Raw genomic sequence first — 23,763 nt, forward strand, 5'->3', positions numbered from 1 at the left:
ATCGCTTTCCTTCGGCTTCTTTTCAATGAGTTAAATAACATTTCGCTCAATGCCAAAGAGTCTGGGCAAAAATTAAAAGAAGAAAACAAATTTTTAAGTACTGGTTCAGAAGAAACGAAAAATGTCTCTTTAAACAAAACTTTCGTTCCTCATAAAATTTTTCACAGTGGTTATGTTAAAGTTTGAATATCAAAGTTCAAAAGATTGTGTCTTTTTTTAAAGAGAAATATTTCATTTAGAAAGTACTTAAACATTTGCAATCTTCTTTTTACTTTTTTCTTTTGTTGCATTGTCAAGGTGTCCTGAACTGTGTGTAGGGTTTCTTGTTTTTAGCTCAATGAATAGTTACTTAAAAATTGATCGCAAGTTTTCAGAATTCTGAATAGACTTTTAATACCTCTGAATATCTCGAACCCTATCCCATCTAGAAAACTCCTTTACCCTTAATATTGCAACCTTTTTAAGTCTACGTACAGAAAGTTGCAATTGAAGCTCAGAAAATTATAATTGAATTTCATTTGAAAATTCGGAAGTTCAGTTATAATCTTCTGAAATTCAGTTGTAATTTTCTGAGATTCAATTCTAAGTTTCTGAACTTTATTTGTAATTATCTGAACTTCAATTGCAACTTTCTGAAGTAAACCTGAAAAAGGTGTTATTTTTCCACATTGTCGCACTGAGAGTTTAATCAAAATAGGATGAAAACTCTTTACTCGGGTCAAATTGATTTTAATTTTCTGTTCGTAGAACGTTTCAAAATCTCTGCTTATGAGGAAAATATGTGTAAAATATGTATGTGTATATGAGATTCTGTTCATATCGGACGACCAACACAAGAAGGGAAATGTATACATTTTGGGACTCCTAAATCAGCTCATAATGACAGCAAATGGCCTGATAAAAGACTCTTTTCTGCGTTATGTCTTAGGAACCTATTTAGTCCAATACGAACACTTGATGCATCTACTTTCCTACACTGGTTGAATGGTACGAAAGTTAAACCTATCTCTTCTATTGCAGGTCTTCGTCTAGCAATCGCTTCCTCGGAAAGGCAGTGTAAGCTACCATCATCACCTTTTTTATTGTGGGTATTGCATACATAGTTATGTGCGAAAGTCCTGTTAAATATACATCTCTAGTGAATTAATTGCAACATAACCAAAGATTGGGTCGGATGCCCAACAAATCTAGATTAAATAGTTATCTTTATTCTATTCTCTATATATTCATAAGTAAATCAATAACTTAAAAAATAATGAATGTGACAACAGTTTCTACCGGCACGAGTACTGGTACGATTAATTCTGCACAGCATGTGACGAAAACCTATAAAATTGAAATGCTGGATGATGGCCAGTTGAGTGTGGCTTCCGATGATGATGACGATGACTTGATTGATAGTAGTGATAGTCTGTACGATGATGCCGATTTGGCACACATAACGGTACAGGATGATGTAGCAAATCAATTGGCAGCAGCTGGTCCAGTTGGTGTAGCAGCTGCAGCAGCTATTGCATCGTCAAAGAAACGAAAGCGTGCCCATTCGTTTGAAACGAATCCATCTGTGCGTAAACGTCAGCAAAATCGTCTATTGCGCAAACTTCGGGGTATTATATACGAATTTACAGGTCGAGTAGGGAAGCAAGCAGTGGTGCTGGTCGCCACACCTGGCAAACCAAATACAAGCTATAAAGTTTTTGGTGCAAAGCCGCTAGAGGATGTGGTACGTAATCTTAAAAATATTGTAATGGATGAACTAGAAAATGCATTGGCCCAGCAAGCGCCACCACCGCCTCAAGAAGACCCCTCACTTTTTGAGTTGCCGCCATTGATAATTGATGGTATTCCGACACCGGTGGAGAAAATGACACAGGCACAATTACGTGCTTTTATTCCCTTGATGTTAAAATACTCAACAGGTCGTGGTAAGCCCGGTTGGGGGCGTGAGTCGACTCGACCTCCGTGGTGGCCAAAGGAATTGCCCTGGGCAAATGTGCGTATGGATGCTCGTTCCGAAGATGACAAGCAGAAGGTGAGAGTGCGTTAACCCATTGTGAACTAAGTTGGCCCTTTTGAATTGAAAAAAATTTTGTATTCGTTTACAGATTAGTTGGACGCATGCGCTGCGTAAGATCGTTATAAACTGCTATAAATATCATGGGCGTGAAGATCTGTTGCCTACTTTTGCCGACGATGAAGATAAGATTGAAATGTTAGAAGGTGAAGATGATGACGAAATGGATGAACATGAAGCCACGACAACAACTGTGCAAACTATAGCCAATGCAACTACAAACACAACAAATGTAAGCTTATTCAATACATTACCGGTTTACTGATTGGATAATAATTGTGGCGTTCAAATATGAAATTGATAAAGTTTCAAAAATATTCACTGTTCAGTATGTTAGATAAAGTTTTTGTATGTAACACGGGCGGGAAAATCGGACAAAAATATGTACATAAGTTAATACAGGTTTGAAAATATGCAATGACGTCTATAACCACTAAGTTATGTTTCAATACGATCATTGCATCTTATTATATAAAAATCCATATTAGGGATGTTACGGAAGTGAGCTTGCTGAGATCGGATTTTTTCAAAATTTGCTTTAAGGGAATGAAAATCTACAATATTTTTTACACAGAGCTAAAGCGTAATTGCGGTATTTCAATTTTGCACAAACTTACTTACATAATTGACGCTTAACCGTTTAAACGGTTATGGCTGTCCAACAAGGCGCGCAAGTCGCTTCTTCACTCTGCCAACTGGCGCCAATTTGTCACACCACGGGAGTTTAAATCGTTTTCCACCTTGCCAATAAATGCTACTTTAGAATAGGTAGGCAATTGAAAAGTAAAGTCCTCTCTCGGCAAACTAAAATTATGCTCTACAAGTCACTTATTGTACCCGTCCTGCTATATGGTGCAGAAGCATGGACCATGAAAACATCAGAAGAAGCGGTTCTGGGAGTGTTCGAGAGAAAAGTGCTTGGAAAGATTTATGGTCCTCTACGCGTTAGCGATGGCGAGTACCGAAGAAGATTTCATGACGATCTTTACGCAGACATCAATATAGTGCAGTGAAGTAAAACACAGCGGCTACGCTGGCTAGACCATGTTATGCGAATGAAATAAAAGCGTTCCTATCGGAACCCGTCTATGGAAGCGGAGGAAGAGGGCGGCCCTCACTCCGCTGGAAGGACCAGGTGGAAACCGATTTGCATAAACTATCTTTATTTAAATTTCGCTTCGTAAAATCCTTTCTAAAATTAAACTATTTTTTTTATTTATTAAATTTGGGAATTTCCACTTAATTAAATATGAAATAATTTAGCATATGTGCTTTGAGCATTCTTGCTGTTATTCGTTTACTTCGCAATTCATAATACTACCAGAAGAAATAATAAATTCGGCATATTTACATACATAAGAAAATAACATTTAGACATACATACATATATTCTGGAGGGCACGACTTGGCAATGGGCGATGGCAATTCGGTACTTTTGGGGTCGGGGAATTTCCAGCTTTTCATTACTTTTATAGCGCGATCCTGCCAAAGTAGGGCTCTCTACGGCTCTTCTACTGTTTTGTATACTCTGGAATTGGAGTTATAAGATTTTATATCAAAGAACCGGAGAGCTGTCATTTTGTAAAAATTAAATAAATACATCTAAAATTTAAATTTTTGCATCGTTTTTTCACTATCAAAACCGTTTTCTTGGGTATGAACTTCTATATACAAAAAAGTATTCACTAAGAAGTCGTACCCCAAGCTTTGTTCAAAACTCTATGGTTGTATAAAATCGATTGAAGATCGGTTTAGTCAATGATCCCAGAGCCGCTAGTTGCTTCTTATTTTCTGACAAACAAAATGCGTCGGAAAGAGTAGTGTTAGCGTGTACTATGAAGGTAGGAACACCCGCTAGTTTGGGTCGTGGGCCAATTTCCCGGCACAGGCCACTGAAGGTGCGTTTAAATATCGCTGATTTTAATATGTATACATACTAGCTTTCACCCGCTACTTTGTGTGCGTATAACTTTGAAACAAATAATCTTCACTTTTATTCAATACTGCAAATTACAAAGGAATTTTCGAATGTAGTCACCAGTGGGCAAGTAACATCTTGTTGTCCGTGTATACGATCACGGAAAAGTACTCACATGTACGTTAAATATGATAAGTGCTTGGGAGTATGGTTATGCCTGTTATAAAGACTTCACAACTTATAGGAACTTTTGCTTCAATCACAATATTTCGAAGCTAGGTCCATTTGAGACGTGTTACATTGCGTAAACTACCTCCTCTCTGTTAACATTTTCCGAAGAAGTGTGTTACGTTTAGCATAAAAGGAGAAATGATTTAATGCACTGAAGGAATAACCTTACATCTGGTAGAGCTACTAAACAGTTCTACCTGAGTTCTAAAAAAATGTTAGGCAGAACTTCTTAAACTTCTCACACACAATGAACATCATTCAACTGCGCCCTGCCTATGGTATATATATGACGGTACGTTATTGTAAAGAAAAGTTCGAGCTATATAAATTCTTGATCTAGATTTTAATTTCAATTTATTATTTATTTAAGATACATTAGCGCAAAATGTACCCTTATAAAATAATTAAAAGTAGGGCACGATAACCTCCGAAGAGATTTTAATTTTTCCTTCAACTTGACGGACGTTACCTACTTTTTTCATGTCGACTCCAAACGACATCTGCAAGGCATTTTGATGTTGCTTTGACTGGGCGTTAACTTAGGATCTTCGGTGTGGTAGGCGGAACACGCTACCATCATACCACGGCGGTCAATGTACATTTACATTTCAAAAATACCCAGCTCCATGTTTTGGGCTCCAAAGCCCTAGAGATCTAGGGGGTTTAAATAAAATTTAAGTTAGACCTCGTCTGATGCATCAGTGAAAGGTGCACGCAAATCTATGCAGTGGTTTCTGAGTGATGCCAGACCAAACATACAGACAGTCAGACTAACAAAAATTTTAAAAACTGTTGATTTGGGTTCAGGCGGTCCAATAAGGATCTCTCCTATCAATTTTTCGTCAATATCTTCAATGTACAGATATAGCCCTGTTAGAAATTTATTATATGTATAGATATGGTAGATAATATTGTAAGGAATTTAGCGAAATTCAGCTTATTTGCAACTTTCTGCTTACGTTCGTATCGCTAAACCGTTGAATAAAACACTCCAATATTCTGTATTACAAAATGGTCTTTATTAGACTACCTTAGGAGTACTTCGCAATTAAACTTCACTGCGCAACTGACAGCGTGCTTAAATCAAACTGATTCTTTGACTACTCAGCTTGTGCTCTTTTATACTCTCTGCTGCTTCATTCGCATATTTCTACTACAGTCTAGACGTTTCGCCTGCGAGAACTGCTGTACATATCTCCTACTTAGCTATATACATGTATATTTGTAGCTTATGCGTTTCTCATAATCATATGCGTGTGTATGTATAGCAAATTTCGGCTACAAGTATGCGCACGAAATATCTCTTCGTGACTTATATATGTATATGGGTGTAAATGATGATTGATGTGTTTATGTACACAGTGTGGCTCGCTTCAATGTTTTTTTTGTGTTGGGAGTTCGTCACAATATTGTAACGAATATTGTGAAATTCCCCTTATTTGCAACCTTCTGCTAAGTTCGAATCACTAAACTGTTGAATAAATAACTCCACTATTCAATAATGCAAAATGGCCTTTATTAAAATTCTTTACAATAACACTACTATTGCTCGCCAGATAGCGTCTTAAATCCAACTGATTTTCGCGCCTCTACTGTTGCTGCCTTTTATACTCTGATTTCCTCGTTCGCATCTTCTAGGCGCTTCCATTTCCAGAATCTACTAGTTCGCCATCAGCTATAAAATTTATCACCTGTAACTACAGATGCACGATTTTATGGCTTCTTTCATTGCATACTTTCCGGAGTATCTCAGATATATGCATGTGGTTGTGCGTTGCTTCTCCGCTGCGTGCACGTACATATGTGTATACATAATGGTTGATTCGTTTATGTAGATACACGTGACTGTCTGCTTTATTGTCATTTAGTGTCACTAATATTCGTCACACTGCCCTCCACCTAAGTCTGATCGTACCGATCAGACAAATCTCTCGATCTAAACCCAGTGGTTTGTATGCGGTAGATGGAATCACTGATCTTCTTCACAACTTTGCACGGGCCTTCCCAACTGCAACGAATTTTGGATGGAACACCTTTCCGCCGGTGAGGGTTGTATAACAGTACCAAATCTCTCTCCAAGAAACCTTCCGAATTATTGTTCTCATCGTACCTGTGTTTCTTCTTACTACTCATTATCCTGGATCATTCCCTCGCACTCTGTTGTTTGGCCAATGAAGAACTACTTCGCAGAGCTTGATCTTGACGGATTGACTTTGCATCATCAGTATCGTTTTGACGTTTCACAACAGTAGTGAGCGCTGGCTTGAAACCACCCTTGCATTCTTCCTGTAAAATTCTTTCCGCCGTTTTAGGGCGTCTATTAAGGTTTGTCGATGCCAGTGTTTTTCTCCCAGGTACCTTTGGTTTTGATTTATTTGGCCCATTCGATCCATCGACCTTTACCTTTGACTTTCGTGGTCTTTGTCGAGTCTTCTCCACCAGTACTCGATTACTGCTGGAATCTTTCTCCAAACTAAAGTTAAGTGGTACATCCTGGTTCTCATAACGCATAACCCTTCTCTGCATATCGATCTTGATGTCATGGTCAACCAAGAAATCCACTCCCAATATGACTTCATCAACAATCTCCGTCACAACGAATTTGTGCAGAACCATGACCTTCCCAATTAAGACTTCACATATCACTTCTCCCTGGACTTGGTTATACTCGCCTGTGACCGTACGCAACCTTGCTCCAGGTAACGGCTTTACTCTCCTGTTGACCAAGTCAGATCGGATTAAGGAATGAGATGCGCCCGTATCTACAGTCAGTACACGCTCCTTGCCATCCACATTTCCTTTGAGGGTAAGACTGCTCGAGTTTCTTCCAATTTGCGAGATAGATATCACAGGACATTCAATAGCTGGGACAAGTTTTCGTTCTTTACATCTGACTCGCTCTTGCTTATCTCCTCCAGCTTTACGTTTACGACCAGCCAAGTTGGAACTACCAGGACCAAGATCGCAATGACGTGCAATGTGACTGGGCTTCCCGCATTTGAAGCATTTGATAACTCTTTCACTCCGCTTTTGCGATCCTTTCAGCGCCTCCAATATTGCGTCTACCCACTCTGGCCTTACTACTTCCACACGACGTGCTTTGAAAACTGGCTTACACAGAAGCGAAGCTGTTTCCTGAATCAGAGCATGTGATACCGATTCTGCGAATGTAGGTTTTGGGTTTGCGTATGTAGCTCGTTTCGTTTCGGCATCCCGTATTCCATTTATAAAGCTCTGAATTTTAACCCTCTCGGTGTATTCCACTGGTGCGTCTGCATTTGCGAGATGAGCCAATCTTTCAACATCCGACGCAAACTCCTGCAAAGTCTCATTAGCTTTTTGGTAAAGGGGTTTGCAACTCCATTTGGTATATCTGCTTCCTATGTTCGCTTCTCCGTATCGCCTCTCTAGAGCGCTCATCAATGTTTCGTAGATGTTCTTTTCAGCAGCAGATCCTTTCAATGCCACGAATAGTGCAGCAACTTTATCTTCAGCACTCCAGTTGTTCACTGCTGCGGTCTTCCCAAACTGAATCTTAAACACCTGGAAAGGAACAGAGCCGTCAAAAGATGTAGTTTTTACCTTCTTATTGCTTGCTGAAACAACTGGGCGATTTAGTTGCAACTCCTGTATATGACCTCGTAATGTTTCAATCTTGGCATCGATTGTGTTCTCAAGTTGCAAAATTTGTGTGTCTTGCGCCTCCATCTTCGAAGAAAAACGTCCTCTTGCTCTTCCAGTTGTGCAGAGATCTGCGCTGATATTTGTGCCGACATTTCGGATATTCGTGCCTCTTGTGCTTCAATCTTCGATGTTATACGGTTCTCCTGCGATTTATGTTGAGATGCAATACTTGTCTCCTGTTCTTCCAGTTGAGATGACATATATTTGTGACGACATTTGCTTCAACACTGCTAGTATTGCGTTAGTGTCAACAGTTGCCAATGGATTCGGAGTCTCTATCTTCTCCTCCATTTTAGTTGCTGGCTCTGGCACATCAGGATAAAAGACATACTCGTCTACATTAATTCCTTCCAACTCCAATACCTCTCGTAGCCGTGCTTGAAGTTCGATCTTATTGCCGGTTGTATTCAATCCACGGTTCTCCTACTCTTTTTTCAGTTGCTGGATCCTTAATTCACTTAACTTCGCCATGTCCCTATTGTGCCCTACAACTCTGGAATTTATTCAACAATTCCTCTTCTGACACCAATTGTAACGAATTTTGTGAAATTCCCCTTATTTGCAACATTCTGCTAAGTTCGAATCACTAAACTGTTGAATAAATAACTCCACTATTCAATAATGCAAAATGGCCTTTATTAAAGATCTTTACAATAACACTACTATTGCTCGCCAGATAGCGTCTTCAATCCAACTGATTGTCGCGCCTCTACTGTTGCTGCCTTTTATACTCTCTGATTTCCTCGTTCGCATCTTCTAGCCGCTTCCGTTTCCAGAATCTACTAGTTGGCCATCAGCTATAAAATTTCTCAGCTGTAACTACAGATGCAAGATTTTATAGCTTCTCTCATTGCATACTTTCGGGAGTATCTCAGATATATATGCATGTGGTTGTGCGTTGCTTCTCCGCTGCGTGTACGTACATATGTGTAGACATAATGATTGATTCGTTTATGTAGATACACGTGACTGTCTGTTTTATTGTTGTTCACTTCATTGTTGTTGACTTCATTTACTTAGCATCAGACTAGGGATGTGAGTATCACTTAGTGCCACTAATATTTGTCACAATATCATTATATATTGAAACCAAGTAATCCCAGACTTTTTCGTGGGCGGTGATTTCTGCCAGACGTTTTAAAGTCAATTCAGTATGAAAATATTCTCAAATAATCTAAAATAAAGCTGTCTAACAAAACAGTCGCGATGCACGTTTACTCAAAAGAAAAATTTTAACAAAAATTCACAATTGGAAGTGCCGAAATGTCATTTTTTCAATGTCAATAAAATTGTTCGTGGAATAAACAGAATTAATTTTGTAGGCCAATATATACTACAACCTATGTATACGTTTTTTCGCTCCAAATTCCATACTTTGAGGGTGTATTTGATGGCTGGGCCATGTTATGCGAATGCACAAATACGCACCGGACAGGAAAGAATTTTTTACCAACACCCTTCTTTGGAAGCAGAGGAAGAGGAATATTTCCACTGAGTTCGAAGAGGCAGGTGGAGGAAATGTTGATCTCCCTTTCCCAGACATTTAAGCGCCAATTAGTGATTGAAGCCTCATAAAAACTATATTTTCACTGTCACGTAATGTAATCACTTACAGAAAAACAATTTCATAAGTATGTTTTCCAAAATTCTACCATGCTTTTGGTTTTGGAGATCTACCACGGAGTTTTTTGAAAATCTACCACCAAATCGGTTGTGGAAGTGGCAATATTGAGATGCAGTTAATCTGTTTGTAAAATTTTTTTTTATACATTTCAATAACTTCTTCATATTTGTGTTTATGTTGCTTAAGTTTTGCATATAGGTTAGGTTAGAGTGGCCACCGGTGCGAGCACCAGTGCGGCCCAAAACGATCCCAATGTGATACCACGTGGATCTCTCCCCTACTCAAACCAACAGGTCGATACAGCAAACGTCGGGAGTTTCTTAGGTTCCAACTTAGCCATATCACAAAGATCGTCAAAGAAGGGAGATCCCAGAGATTTCTTCCTCTGGTGCCAAAGCGCGGGACAATCGCACAGAAAATGTTTGCTTGTTTCTATCTCCTCTTCGTCTTTGCATCTCCTGCAGTAATCATTATAGGGAGCACCCAGGCGTTGTGTGTGCCTCCCGATTGCTACGTGGCCGGTTATAAGTGCAACCACCAGCGATATGCCCCCCAACCAAGAATAAGGAGACTTTTTGTGCGTCTCGCGTCCCATTCAGGCCACACGAACTTAGAGTGGTAGCAGATTGCTCCATCTCACATCCGTTTCCCTAAGGAAAATCCCTTTCAAAATGAGTTTACAGGTAGCAAGCGGCATGTTAAATCCCTTCCAGGACGACGAAAGCGGAACGGATGTGCCCCCTCTTGTAAGTTCGTCAGCCATCTCATTGGCCGGTATATCCGAGTGTCCAAGCACCCACACCAGACTGAGGCAAGTTTGCTCTCGTTAAGAGATTTGCGGCACTTCTCTACTGTCCTGGACTTACATGTGACCGATCCAAGTACTTTTAGTGCAGCCTGGCTGTCAGGGTAAATACAAATTTGGTTATAGCCGTGAGCAGCTTTCCCCAGGTGATCAGCGGCCTCATTTATAGCAGCCAACTCCGCCTGAAAGACGCTGCAATAATCGGGTAGGTTAATGATAGATTCCACCCTAGTTGAGGTGCAAAGCTACCCACCTTATTATCCAGTTTGGAGCCGTCAGTATATATGTATCTGTAGCCTACCGCTCAGGTCCGGCGGATCCTTCAACCAATGATCCCTATCCGGGATAATAACCTCGTACTTCATATTGAAAAATACAGTCAATACAGTTTTGCAGATAACTTTAAGTGAAGAAAAAATTGTTCAAAAACCGGCAATTCTACCCCTATATAGGATTATATATGTACATATCTATCCCCATTTTTATTTGTCGTTACAAACTGTTATTACCTTTAGAACCTTACTTAATTTATTATAAGATCATTGGGCTTATTAGTTCCTGCTGCACAAGAGATATACATTTCATTTAAGCAAGAAAGATGATCAAATCTCCAGTTCAACTTTTCGGTAGTGGAGTTTTTCCGTAACATCCCTAGTCCATACCTGCATACAAATGTGCTACCTACCTAAATACATATGTATATATAGTACACAGTCTTATTTGATTTGCACGACTAATAATTAATAAATCGCTGTTCCTGTAGCAAGTCAATGTCGTAAAGATCAACAGCGCGGGCACGGTTATCTCGACACACACGGCCAGCGCTCATAATCAAGGCAATGCTGTTCCAACAATTATTCAGAGTACCAATAATCAACATATAACAACCACCGCAACACTCCCGGCATCGACTAAAATTGAAATTTGCACAGCACCTGTGCAAACTTCTAATCAGGCATCACATGTAGCACAACAGCAACAACAACAACAACAACAAACCAACGCCGCTAATAATGCTGCACAAAATATTGCAAACGCGCAGGTTTGCATTGAACCGCTGACATTGGGCGATGTAGATGTTCGTACTAACCAAAGAAGTAGCAATGTATATGTACATTATTGATGTTGTGCTCTTTGTTTCCTTACAGTTTATTTTAGTTTTTTTTTTAACCAAATTTGACACTAGTTGTTGCAGTTATTAACACTTGAATGTTGCATTTTGTATATTCCGATTTTTTTAATTCCGCTTATTCAATTCCGTTATAATTTCCTTAATTTCATCGATGTTTATGCTTTAGTATTCCGCTAAGTTTGTTGCCATATGATTTTATCCGTTTCATTATTTGCATAACAAATTTAATATAGGGTCCAAGCATTTATGTCATAATTTTTTTTTTGAATTTACAGTATACCACTCAAACGGTGTTATCGACAATACAAAATGCTGACGGCACAGTGTCTCTAATTCAAGTGGATCCAAATAATCCCATAATAACTCTGCCTGATGGTACAACGGCACAAGTGCAAGGAGTAGCGACAGTAAATATAAACTTTTAATTTAAGTTATTCTTGGTCAACCAATTTATGTTGATGTTTTGAATTTGCAGTTGCATCAAGGGGAAGGCGGTGCCACTATACAGACTGTACAAAGCTTGGGAGATGTCAATGGGCATGAAAATATGACTGTTGATTTGACAGAGGCTACTGTAGCTCAGGATGGTCAGATATATATAACTGCTGAAGATGGTCAAGGTAATATTCTAAATAATAATAATAATTTGCATCCTGGTCCTTTTTAATTTGTGCTACAAATTGACGTAGTGCGTTAAGTTTCACGCTAATTAAGACATTTTAATCGCTTCCGTTAAAACACATGGGAATATGTTTGTTAAATCAATTAACAAAATAAATTTCATTTCATTTAAACCGAAACGAAAAGATCACGATAAGCTTTAACACGAGGTGTGCTAGCGATGCCATACTAAGCCTCGGCTGTATACGTGTTTAAATTAACGTTAAAGGCGAGTTTTTCATAACGTTTCTAACGAAGTCATTTCCTTAATAAATTTTAATAATTTATAGACGCCCTTTACATAATCTGTTTATAAAATTATTATACCCCAGCGGGTTAGGGGGTCAGAACATACCCGCGGTAGGTATTCCTGTCGTAAGAGGCAGACGAGGCTCTGGCGACCCCAAGCTCCTCATGGAACTTGAGGTGGGGAGGGAGGGATGACCTGAAGGTTAACGTGGCCATATAAATCGTTCCCGAGATGGTCGGGCTAGCACCTTAATGGTGCTGTGTTACCGGAGCGTACCGGATCTGTATCCGGCAAAGGACCATCACCTCGATAACACTCGCCAAAGCCTTCGGGGAGCAACCTTATCGCTACAACAGCAACAACAACATAAAATTATTATGATAAAAAAACTGAAAAGAATTCAACAAATTGGCTGACATTATAGCTATTTCCATCCTGACAAAGATTTCATCAGATGTCTTTGTATTTCAAAATATTCACCTTGAGCTGAGATTCGAACTCATGTCGTCACATTTATAATCCTACAGCCCTACCGCTACGCTATGTTTGCTTCTGTTTGTATGCTGTTTAATGCAGTTTTTTCTGTTTTGTTGTTATTTTTATTTCATTTTATTTACGATTGAAACCCAAGAACATTCGTTAGGTTAATTTTTTTTATTAACGGAGCGAAATTGTATCGTGTCGTTTGATGATTTGAAAATCTTGACCTGACATCTGCTTTAAAGATATCGGGAGCTGATTTCACATTGTACACATGTAGCAGATGTGGTTGTCCATTATTTAATGGAGCCTATGAAAATTGATACGAGTCTCTTTACAAAATCTTGATCTGACAAGCGAGGGAAATCTAGGAGCTCTGATGATTTGAGACGTTGAAGTGTGGCTTATGTTTTCGTTTTCAGTGCTGACTGAGCTTTTCTTCATTCAAAGAATTTTTCACCTCAATTAACCCACCATCTGAACCAAGCCTTTCATCATAAGTATTGTTAAGTAACTCAACGATTCTGCATAGCAATTCCATTTTTGACAGCATTTTATTGTCCAGGGAATTATGCAAAATTTTGTAATTTTGGGCAATAATCCCGTACTGCTCCAACCAGGCCCGTCGAGAGAGGGGGGGGGGGGGGCTGAGGGGTCATTACCCTCGGGCCCGGACTTTGGAGGGGCCCGGGAATCTCAAAATGCCATCCAAGCTTTTTGCTTACAGAAAATAAAAAAAAACCACACCTTTAATCACCTTTCGTAGATTGCAATCGGTTTAAATTTCAACAAATTTTATAAATCTGTGAACGTGTCTATTAATGTGTATATTAATAATTTATGAAGAATATGTATATTTCTATGTAAACATATTTACTCATATGTTGATCTGTATGAATGTGTAGATAAATTAAAATTCGTAAATATATATTCATTGAATATAATATACATGTATGCATTTATATGCTTAAATATACAAATGCATCTAAATATGTAAAAGATGGTAATTTTGATTTTGAGAATTTGTTCATTTTAGTATGGGGGCCGTATTTTTTTGCCCCCGGGCCCGGATTTTCTCTCGGCGGACCTGGCTTCAACGACCCATCAAATTTTCGTAATTTCTCTTGTGCTTAGTTGTGGCTTATTGCTTTCATAAATTGCTTTAGAAACCCAACAACGTCTCTAAGTCAGCGATCAACAATAAAATACGATATGCAATGTAAAACATGTGTGCAAACGTCAAGCCGAAATGCCACGCAGAACAAAAATTGGAACTCGTGTTTCTGTTGCTCTGATACAATTTGTATGTACATGACACATTTTTGACAGAAAACTGCCGTAATTCATTTTTATTAGGTTGCTCAGTACGTGTATCTAAACCAGGGCTGGACTGTTTTAGCCCAGAATTTTAATAACGTGCATGCAATTGTGTACAAGAGCTGCAACACTACCCATAAAGGTGTAATATACTCTCGATAGCACAGTGAGTTTTGATCGACAGTTTCGATATTATTGTGTTGCGAATGGTGTCTCCCATGGCCCTGATCGAACCATGCCACTAATTCGAAAGCCGGTGTCAACTCAGTGGGTTAGCTCTATAACACCAAGCGAATTTTTGACACTGCTAAGCAGTGTTTTGGTGGCATTAATCCGCCATTAAACCGAATGACGTTTGAGTGTCAGGCACGAGTTTGGTGTTATTGGCGCTACTGGTGAACACATTAAATGCCTGTTAACATCAAGCAGTCAAGAGATTTAGCTCCTTGAGCTATAAACAGTCATTGGGGAAATGACTTAAAGTGCTGTCAGCTCATAAAAAGTTTGCACTAGCCTTGTGTTACTGACACAATATTGGGCCACGTTGTCATGAAATATTTGCCGTCTTTCAGTGAGTTTTACAGCTCCGGCTCACGGGAATGCTCTGGATCATTGAGAGACTTGAGAAGCAGATGTCGTGAAATTTTCGCACACGTGAAATGTGATAGGCAGATGTCGCCGCTGTTTTTCATTTAACTCAAACGGCGAAAGGCTAAGCAGCGACATCTATTTTTTAAAAAGTAGGTATATTAAAGGCCGCGTTGCCAACCTAAAAAGAAGTAATTAACAAATTATCTGGCTCACAAATTGAACCAGACTTCTATCTGGATTTATCTGGCTCAAATCGTTGTTGCATTTACATGCAAAATTATTTATATCGCTCAGGATTTTGCCACCGGATGATAGCTATTGTGTCAGCACCAGTTACTCCATCCTCGGTGTCAACTCGATAACTCAACACCACACAGAGTTACACAGCCTTAATACCCATATAATACAATTTATTTGCACATAAATCTTGTTATTTTAATTTACGTGATATCGCTTATTTTGCTTGTTGTTACAGGTTATCCCATATCGGTGAGCAACATGATAACTGTACCAGTATCCGCATCCATGTATCAGTCTATGATGGCAAATATTCAACAGATTCATACGAATGGTGACGGCACAGTGTGCATCACACCAATGCAGGTAGATTCTAACCCCAATAATAATAACAGTAGAAACGACAACACCAACAACAATAGTAGAAATCAGTACCAATGTTACACTTTAACAGCAGCGCCAGGTGGACTTAGTGCTCGTTTAGTTGCAGCAGCTCCAACTGCAACCTTGTCATCGACTTTAAATCAAAACCAAATAAATTTAGTTAATAATAATACCAATTGCCAAATATTAAATCAGTGTAATTTAAGTAATAATCTATCTAGTCAAAGTAGCCGCACCAACCACAATCACCACCATCAGCAACGACAACAGCAACAAATGCAAGCCATTCCAGCTGCAGCAAAAATACTTATTAACACAGCTAGTTTTACAACTATAAACAACAACAATTCTGTTATTGCTAATAATAATAATCATAATAAATTTGGGAATATAGCTACAGCAGCTACTGTTGTGCCAATATCATTACCAATTATGTTAGCTACAAGTAGTATACCTACAGCAGCATTAACAACTAGTTCTACTGCAACAGCATTTGAAAACGAGGGCTCTGTGGGAGCATCGGTCGGATCGAGTACAAGTACAAATTCCTCCAAGACACAGTCATCCCCGACGGTGGGAAAAAGAAGCGCTAAAAAACGACGTAAACAAACTTTTGCCAAAGCATTGCCTGTTAAACTTGAAAATAATGCTGATTCTGTAAGTGAATCTTTACAATCACCTGGTGAGTCAGATAGGCAAAAAATCAGCGGTGAGCATGAAATAGCTGTAGATGGTGCTGGTGATGGTTGTGCTGGCGATGAAAGAGTCTCAGAGGCAAAAAGTGGCACATCGGCAATGTCAAGCAAAATTATAAAAATTGAGAGTTTAGAAAACTAACAAGGCACATTTGCAAATGCTTTACCTAATTAGTATAAGTATATCAATGTATATCTCTTTAGTTAGCCAATGTAAGGACACGATTTACAAAGGCGCAGCTGCGTTTGAGATGAAAAGCTAATGAAAGAAATACAATTTGTATCTAGTCAAAATACATAAATAATTTACCAAATTTCAAACGCTACATACCTACATAAGTAAATGCCCACTTCAACATTTAAGTTGATAGCTTAAAAGTTTTAAACTTTTTTAATATTTAAAATTGTTTATATTTTTAGTTTAGATTTGTACGGAAGATGGAAATTTGAATCAATTAGTGCCTTTTTAGCTCAAAAAGTAACGGGATAAGGTTCGCTACAATGCACAAGCTGCAATGAGAGAATAAACTTTTGAATCGGTTTTTAAATAGTTTTAACACTTGTGAACCATACTTGCCATTGTTGTTTAATTTTGTTCATTAATTACATACATTTTTTTTGTTTGTATACAAATTAGTTTATTTATTTTAAGAACTTTAATTATTTCTTTATTTTATTACACAAACTTTTCTAAACATACATATTTACATACATAAAATATCTTGTGGTGTCACCTAAATTACGAATAGCAAGTTATATACGTAAGTACATTTTAATTAAGAAGGGATCAGTAGGTGTGAGACTTATTCTTTGAAAAAATTTAAAAATTTGGTTCGTGCCATCATAAGAGCTTAAAGTAATTGCATGCAGATTTCTCTTGAATTTAAAACAGCTACATAAAAATACAAATCTAACCACAGATTCGATATGAGGCCAAGCTTTTACAATAGGCATTCTTACAGGCGTCACTTTAATTTATCGATGTCGAGTAAAGAATACACAAAGGTCCCAGCTAACATGAGATTTAAGTTAGTAGTGTAGTGTTAGCCACGCAGTCGGCACGCAATCTTGATCTGTTTTGTTTTCGATTCAGCTAATGGTAATGTCAGGGCATGTGATGGCTAATTTTTGCGTCGAATTAAATCACGAACACGTTTTGTCGACAAGTCTAATCATATGTATTTACTGCACATGTATGCACGTAGTATATACATTTATAAGTACATAAATGTAAACGGACTTTATCTGATACCATAATAAATTGCTTCAGTAAGACGCCTACAATATTTGTTAGTCATAATCATCTACACTTGGCCATAATTAAAACTCTCACTGTAACACTTTTACCAAGGACAAAATTTTTAACCGCTTTAAAATTGCAATAAAATGTCTAAGCTTTAAGCAAGTTCGAAATTATTATTTTTTTTTTTAAATTAAGTTTATAAAAATGTTTGTTTTCCAAATTTTCCTAAAGCGTGTTATTTCCCTGCGGAGTAAGCTTTATTTATCCACCATTATGCTATTCGTTTTTTTTTATCAGCATAAACAGTAAATATTTAGCCTAAGTTCTTTTACAGTTATATTGTTTAATTTTTAAATATTAACCAAAGTTAATGTAACGGACCCACATTTAAATGAATTAATTAGAAATGTTCCTAGTTTTAATAAAAAATCAAAATAACGAATTGATCCTCAAAGAGCACGCATGCTAATGAGAAACTAAACCAAAAATAAATTGCTTAGTAAATAAATTATTGTAAATATAAACGTTAGTACTATATACAAACAACTTAATTCTTTGTAATCGGCTTGAATTCATTTTTTTGATATACAAAAAACTGGGTCCGTCTTACGCGCCACGATCAGTGACCGAAAACCATTTTCACTCAAGCGATAACTACGCCACTGTCAAACTGTTTCTAAAAACTATAAGTTATAGATCTAACGAGTACTATTTTTCGCTAGTTCGTATATGCCACCAATCCGAACCACCATGTCAGAGCTATTGTGATTTAAAAAATTAGTTTCGATCATGGATCGTAACACGCAATACGGGCCCTGATCTCAACTTTTCACACTCGATAAATTAAAAAAAAAACTTAAAGCATCTAATATTTTGAAACTGGTATTTTCTTCCTTCGACTCAAATATCTTCACGACCAGAGCTGGTCGCTGAATCCGAACACATCAGCCTGTGTTATTTTAAAATAAAAACTTTTTTATCCCAAGTGGTAGAAATATTGTGAGAGTTTCGAATTGAAGTTGAGATAAAAACTAAAAATTTTGTAAATTTCAAGTTATATTTTTAACGAATTTTGAGTTTTTAATATTGTGGAATGTTTCAATAAGTCATTTCTCTCAGTATAGCATCCGTAGAAAGCGTAGAATATTTTCAACCTTTTCTATACTAAATTTTACACGTACAGAGAGAGAGAGAGAGCACACAATTTACATAATCACCTTCCTTTCGATTTGACCATGCATTTAGCACAGAAGATGAAATATAATGAACTTTTTTTTTTTATTAAAATTTTAGTTTGCAATATTATTGCCAAAATTATAAATTAACTACATGAGTTACACGCATATTTTGTTGTTGTGTGTAAGAAACTATTGACTTTCTACGTTTTTTATGGTTTCTAGAAGGAGAGGATACCTTAAGTATTTTACACTTTTTGAATTAAAGTTATTGTTGTTTTTTTATGCCAATTATTGCCAATACTTTTTATGATTTTCTATAAATGTAGTTATTTGTTTTTAGTGATAATTACCTAAGTGCAATTGAAATGTTATACATACATACAGAGATATGTATCTTTATGTGTAAATATATAATTTTGTTCGAAAATTTCCAAAATGCGTCGTTAAAAACAGCTTTGCAACATAAATATTCATTTAGGATAGCAAATTGTAATTTTTTTGATTGAGTTTATAGTTATATTTAAATACTTTTTGATTTATTTTATCAAATTTAATTGCTTTATTGTTTTGTGCAAAAGTTTAGAAAATAATAATATGCATGAGTTATAATTGCAATTATTTTTAGTTGAAAAATTCATATACCTATACTATTTTTCTAATTTAGTTATATTCATTATTGTAATTTATTTTGTTCATTTAATAATTTTTAATTATTGTAAATAAATAGCTAAAACCAAATTTTTACTTTTTTGAATTTCAATAAATGGCCACGCAATAAGCAAAATTTCTGTTTTATTTATTGTATGATTAAATTTAATATTTTGTACATATTTTTAATTTTGTGCAGTGATGAACGATTGAGTAAGTAGCTTTTATTTTGGTTTGATTCCATTTTATCTTTATTTCAGTTCGTTTTCATTTACAGTTTTACATCTGAACACACATTACCTTCTATGAAAATAAGAAACTGGATTTCCGAAATTTGTTCTACCAGGAATCTACACTCTTTACACCGAGTTCTAATAGCTTCCCGTCTAAAGATCCAAACATAACTTTTATGCACCTACCTACATATACATATTACTTGCCATAAATTAATTTAAAAAAAATACTTTTCGTTACTTTTATTTTTCAGATGGAAAATGGCGACCAATTAGAAACTATCACGGTTTCTCCTGGCATGCAACAAATGTTGCTTCAAGGTGCTCCAGGCACCGAACCACAAGTACTGCAAGTTGTTAGCTTAAAAGATGCCACACTGCTCAGCAAAGCAATGGAGGCTATAACCGGTGGCAATGTCAAGGCTGAGGATACCATAATAATGGAGCAATAAATTATTTACAAAAATGATATGTAGTTATAAGTTTAAATTATATATTTGTTGAGTTGTTTTTTTGTGTTTGATTTACTATTCATAAGTACTAAAAACCGCTTTATATTATTTTTCAAAATTAGTTTGTTTAGCCTCTTTTTTGGTCATACATCCAACATCATGCATATATACAAATAAGCTAAATGAATGTACCTGAGAGGTCCTATTTTATTAATGTATATTCAAACAAGTAAGGAAGGCTAAGTTCGGGTGTAACCGAACATTACATACTCAGTTGAGAGCTATGGAGACAAAATAAGGAAAATCACCATGTGGGAAAATGAAACTAGGGTAATCCTGGAATGTGGTTGTATGACATGTGTATCAAATGGAAGGTATTAAAGAGTATTTTAAGAGAGAGTAGGCCATAGTTCTATGGATGGACGCCATTTAGGGATATCGCCATAATGGTGGACCAGGGCTGACTCTAGAATTTCTTTGTACGATATGGGTATCAAATGAAAGGTGTTACTGAGCATTTTAAGAGGGAGCGGGCCTTAGGTCCATCGGTGGACGCCTTTTCGAGATGTCGCCATTAGGGTGGGCCAGGGGTGACTCTAGAATATGTTTGTACGATATGGGTATCAAATGAAAGGTGTTAATGAGTATTTTCAAAGGGAGTGATCCTTAGTTCCATAGGTGGACGCCGTTTCGAGATATCGCCATAAAGGTGGACCAGGGGTGACTCTAGAATGTGTTTGTACGATGTGGGTATAAAATGAAAAGTGTTAATGAGTATTTTAAGAGGGAGTGGGAATTAGGTCTATAGGTGGACGCCTTTTCGAGATGTCGCCATTAGGGTGGGCCAGGGGTGGCTCTAGAATGTTTGTACGATATGGGTATCAAACGAAAGGTGTTACTGAGCATTTTAAAAGGGAATGGGCATTAGGTCTATAGGTGGACGCCTTTTCGAGATATCGCCATTAGGGTGGGCCAGGGGTGATTCTAGAATGTGTTTGTACGATATGGATATCAAATTAAAGGTATTAATGAGGGTTTTAAAAGCGAGTGGCCCTTAGATGTATATGTGAAGGCGTTTTCGCGATATCGACCAAAATGTGGACCAGGTGATCCAGAAAATCATCTGTCGGGTACTGCTAATTTATTTATATATACAGTACCACTAACAGTATTCCTGCCAAGATTCCAAACGCTGTTGATTTCGCCTTGTAGAACTTTTTTATTTTCTTCTACTTAATATGGTAGGTGTCACACCCATTTTACAAAGTTTTTTCCAACGTTATATTTTGCGTCAATAAACCAATCCAATTACCATGTTTCATACCTTTTTTCGTATTTGGTGTAGAATTATGGCATTTTTTTCATTTTTCGTAATTTTCGATATCGATAAAGTGGGCGTGGTTGTGGTCGGATTTCGGCCATTTTTTATACCAAGATAAAGTGAGTTCTGATAACTACGTGGACTAAGTTTAGTAAAGATATATCGGTTTTTACTCAAGTTATTGTGTTAACGGCCGAGCGTAAGGCCAGACGGTGGACTGTGTATAAAAACTGGGCGTGGCTTCCACCGATTTCGCCCATTTTCACAGAAAACAGTTATCGTCATAGAATCTATGCCCCTACCAAATTTAAGACGGATTGGTAAATTTTTGTTCGACTTATGGCATTAAAAGTATTCTAGACAAACTAAATGAAAATGGGCGGAGCCACGCCCATTTTGAAAATTTCTTTTATTTTTGTATTTTGTTGCATCATATCATTACTGGAGTTGTATTTTGACTTAATTTACTTATATACAGTAAAGATATAAAATTTTTTGTTAAAATTTGAATTAAAAAAAAAAAATTTTTAAAAAGTGGGCGTGTTCTTCATCCAATTTTGCTAGTTTTTATTTAGCACATATACAGTAGTAGTAGTAACGTTCCTGCCAAATTTCATCATGATATCTTCAACGACTGCCAAATTACAGCTTGCAAAACTTTTAAATTACCTTCTGCCACGCCCATTGTCCAAAATCTTACTAATTTTCTATTCTGCGTCATAACGTCAACCCATCTACCAAGTTTCATCGCTTTACCCGCCTTTGGCAATGAGTTATCGCATTTTTTCTGTTTTTCGAAATTTTCGATATCGAACAAATGGGCGTGGTTATAGTCCGATATCGTTCATTTTAAATAGCGATCTGAGATGAGTGCCCAGGAATCTACATACCAAATTTCATGACGATACCTCAAAATTTACTCAAGTTAGGCTCATGGCAAGCATGGCTCAATAAAATTTTTTTTCGTTACTGATGATTTTGATATATGGAAGTCTATATCTATCTCGATTCCTTTATACCTGTACAACCAACCGTTATCTAATCAAAGTTAATATACTCTGTGAGCTCTGCTCAACTGAGTATAAAAAGCAGCACTCTTAGATCCGGTTTTCAGTACGAGTTTCAACTCCAGTTGAAGCCTAACCGAAAGAAGTTGACGTTTTTAAATCAGAATTACAAAATTTAGTAAGCCTCTTCATTATTAAAACACATTTAAATTTACATGAGTTGGACCGCTTCGAAAGCATGTACATATGTACCTTCATAATAGAACAAATCTTCGAAAGTGATTGCCGCTTTGAAACCCACTTTCTTAGATCAAAGACAATTTAAAAAGAGAAAAAAAAACTTCTGTTTAAACCGGAAAACTTTGATCAATCAAGATCAGGCTAAGTTACTCAAGCCTTCCTTAAAATATCTTCGAAAAAAGACAAATATATTATCTATCTGCAACCAAACTTCATTCTCTTCTATCATCGGAAATGTTTTTTTCTGAGAAAATATTGGTCTGAAAACTTCCTTTATATAACAAAAGATAAAATTTTTAAGTAACAGAAGATTACAAATCAATGGCGTAAAGTCAGTCAAAATAAATAAGAGCACCCTTTTTTAAACAATTCGTGGTCCTACTTTATTTTGACTATCGCTTTTTCGCCAGTTTTTTCATATGTTAACATAGCATAAACTTGAGTTGAGAACCATTTCTTTTTTGCATTTTTCTGACTTTCAGTTTTGGGAAAGTAAATATAGTGCCAAATTGAATGTTTTAATCCAGTGATCGTCACATCATAAGCGCTTTCACGCAATTGTTTTTGTAAACGCTCAGGCAAGCGCACCACACATCCCCGTGCGCACGCATTCTATCCTCTCGCGTACAACCGAATGAATTCTGCTGTGCCCATTACGAACTAAACTGCTATAATTCCTGTAAAAAGACTTGAAGTAATATTTTTTGGGTATATTTTTGGTTCACCTGTACAAAAACAATAAAGCTTTGTTTGATTTATATAATAACTAGCAGACTCGGCAGACGTTGTTCTGCCCTAAATTTGGTCTATCTGCGTACATCTTCTCTGCTGTGCCCATTAGGAACTAAACTGCTATAATTCCTGTAAAAAGACTTGAAATAATATTTTTTGGGTATATTTTTGGTTCACCTGTACAAAAACAATAAAGCTTTGTTTGATTTATATAATAACTAACAGACTCGGCAGACGTTGTTCTGCCCTAAATTTGGTCTATCTGCGTACATCTTAATAAGCGTTTTCGTCTAACTCTGCCTCCCCCTCTTATATTTTTCTTAATCCTTTTATTCACTCCTCCCTCCGTTTTTTCGATTCATCTATCTCTATTTCGTCTCACTCTATCTCTTTCTCATTCTCCTTCTCCTTCCCTCTTTTCTCTTCTCTCAAGTTCTTCTCATTCTTCTTCATCCCTTATTGCCAGTCCCAGAGGGTGGTATGTATTTTGTTCCAGTCCTATTCTGAGTCCCAGTCACACTCCGAGTCTCAGCCCCAGTCCTAGTCCTTATCCCAGTCCCAGTCCGTCTCTAGTCTAGTTCCCGGAAAAAAGGATCGTAAATACTAATACAGGCAAATTAATACACC

General features: G+C 37.0%; 1 protein-coding gene across 9 annotated transcripts in view; it reads left to right on the plus strand.

Moving 5' to 3' along the window:
• Window positions 1–23,444, plus strand: part of ewg (DNA-binding protein Ewg) — a 78,391-nt gene extending 54,947 nt beyond the window's left edge. For 2 of the 9 annotated variants that reach the window (XM_067782711.1, XM_067782712.1), the window contains exons 2-7: window positions 1,021–2,038; window positions 2,106–2,306; window positions 11,100–11,414; window positions 11,744–11,875; window positions 11,944–12,088; window positions 15,242–19,268. In XM_067782711.1, the coding sequence (XP_067638812.1) occupies window positions 1,256–2,038; window positions 2,106–2,306; window positions 11,100–11,414; window positions 11,744–11,875; window positions 11,944–12,088; window positions 15,242–16,224 (2,559 nt within the window). In that variant the 5' untranslated portion in view covers window positions 1,021–1,255 and the 3' untranslated portion in view covers window positions 16,225–19,268. Of the gene's footprint in view, window positions 1–1,020; window positions 2,039–2,105; window positions 2,307–11,099; window positions 11,415–11,743; window positions 11,876–11,943; window positions 12,089–15,241; window positions 19,269–19,638 lie in introns of those variants that run through there. The other 7 variants (XM_067782717.1, XM_067782719.1, XM_067782714.1 and 4 more) reach the window with 7 other exon arrangements.
• The last annotated feature ends 319 nt before the right edge of the window (window positions 23,445–23,763 follow it).

This window comes from Eurosta solidaginis, chromosome 4 (genome assembly GCF_040869045.1).
Source record: "Eurosta solidaginis isolate ZX-2024a chromosome 4, ASM4086904v1, whole genome shotgun sequence".
In the NCBI taxonomy this organism is placed as follows: domain Eukaryota; kingdom Metazoa; phylum Arthropoda; class Insecta; order Diptera; family Tephritidae; genus Eurosta; species Eurosta solidaginis.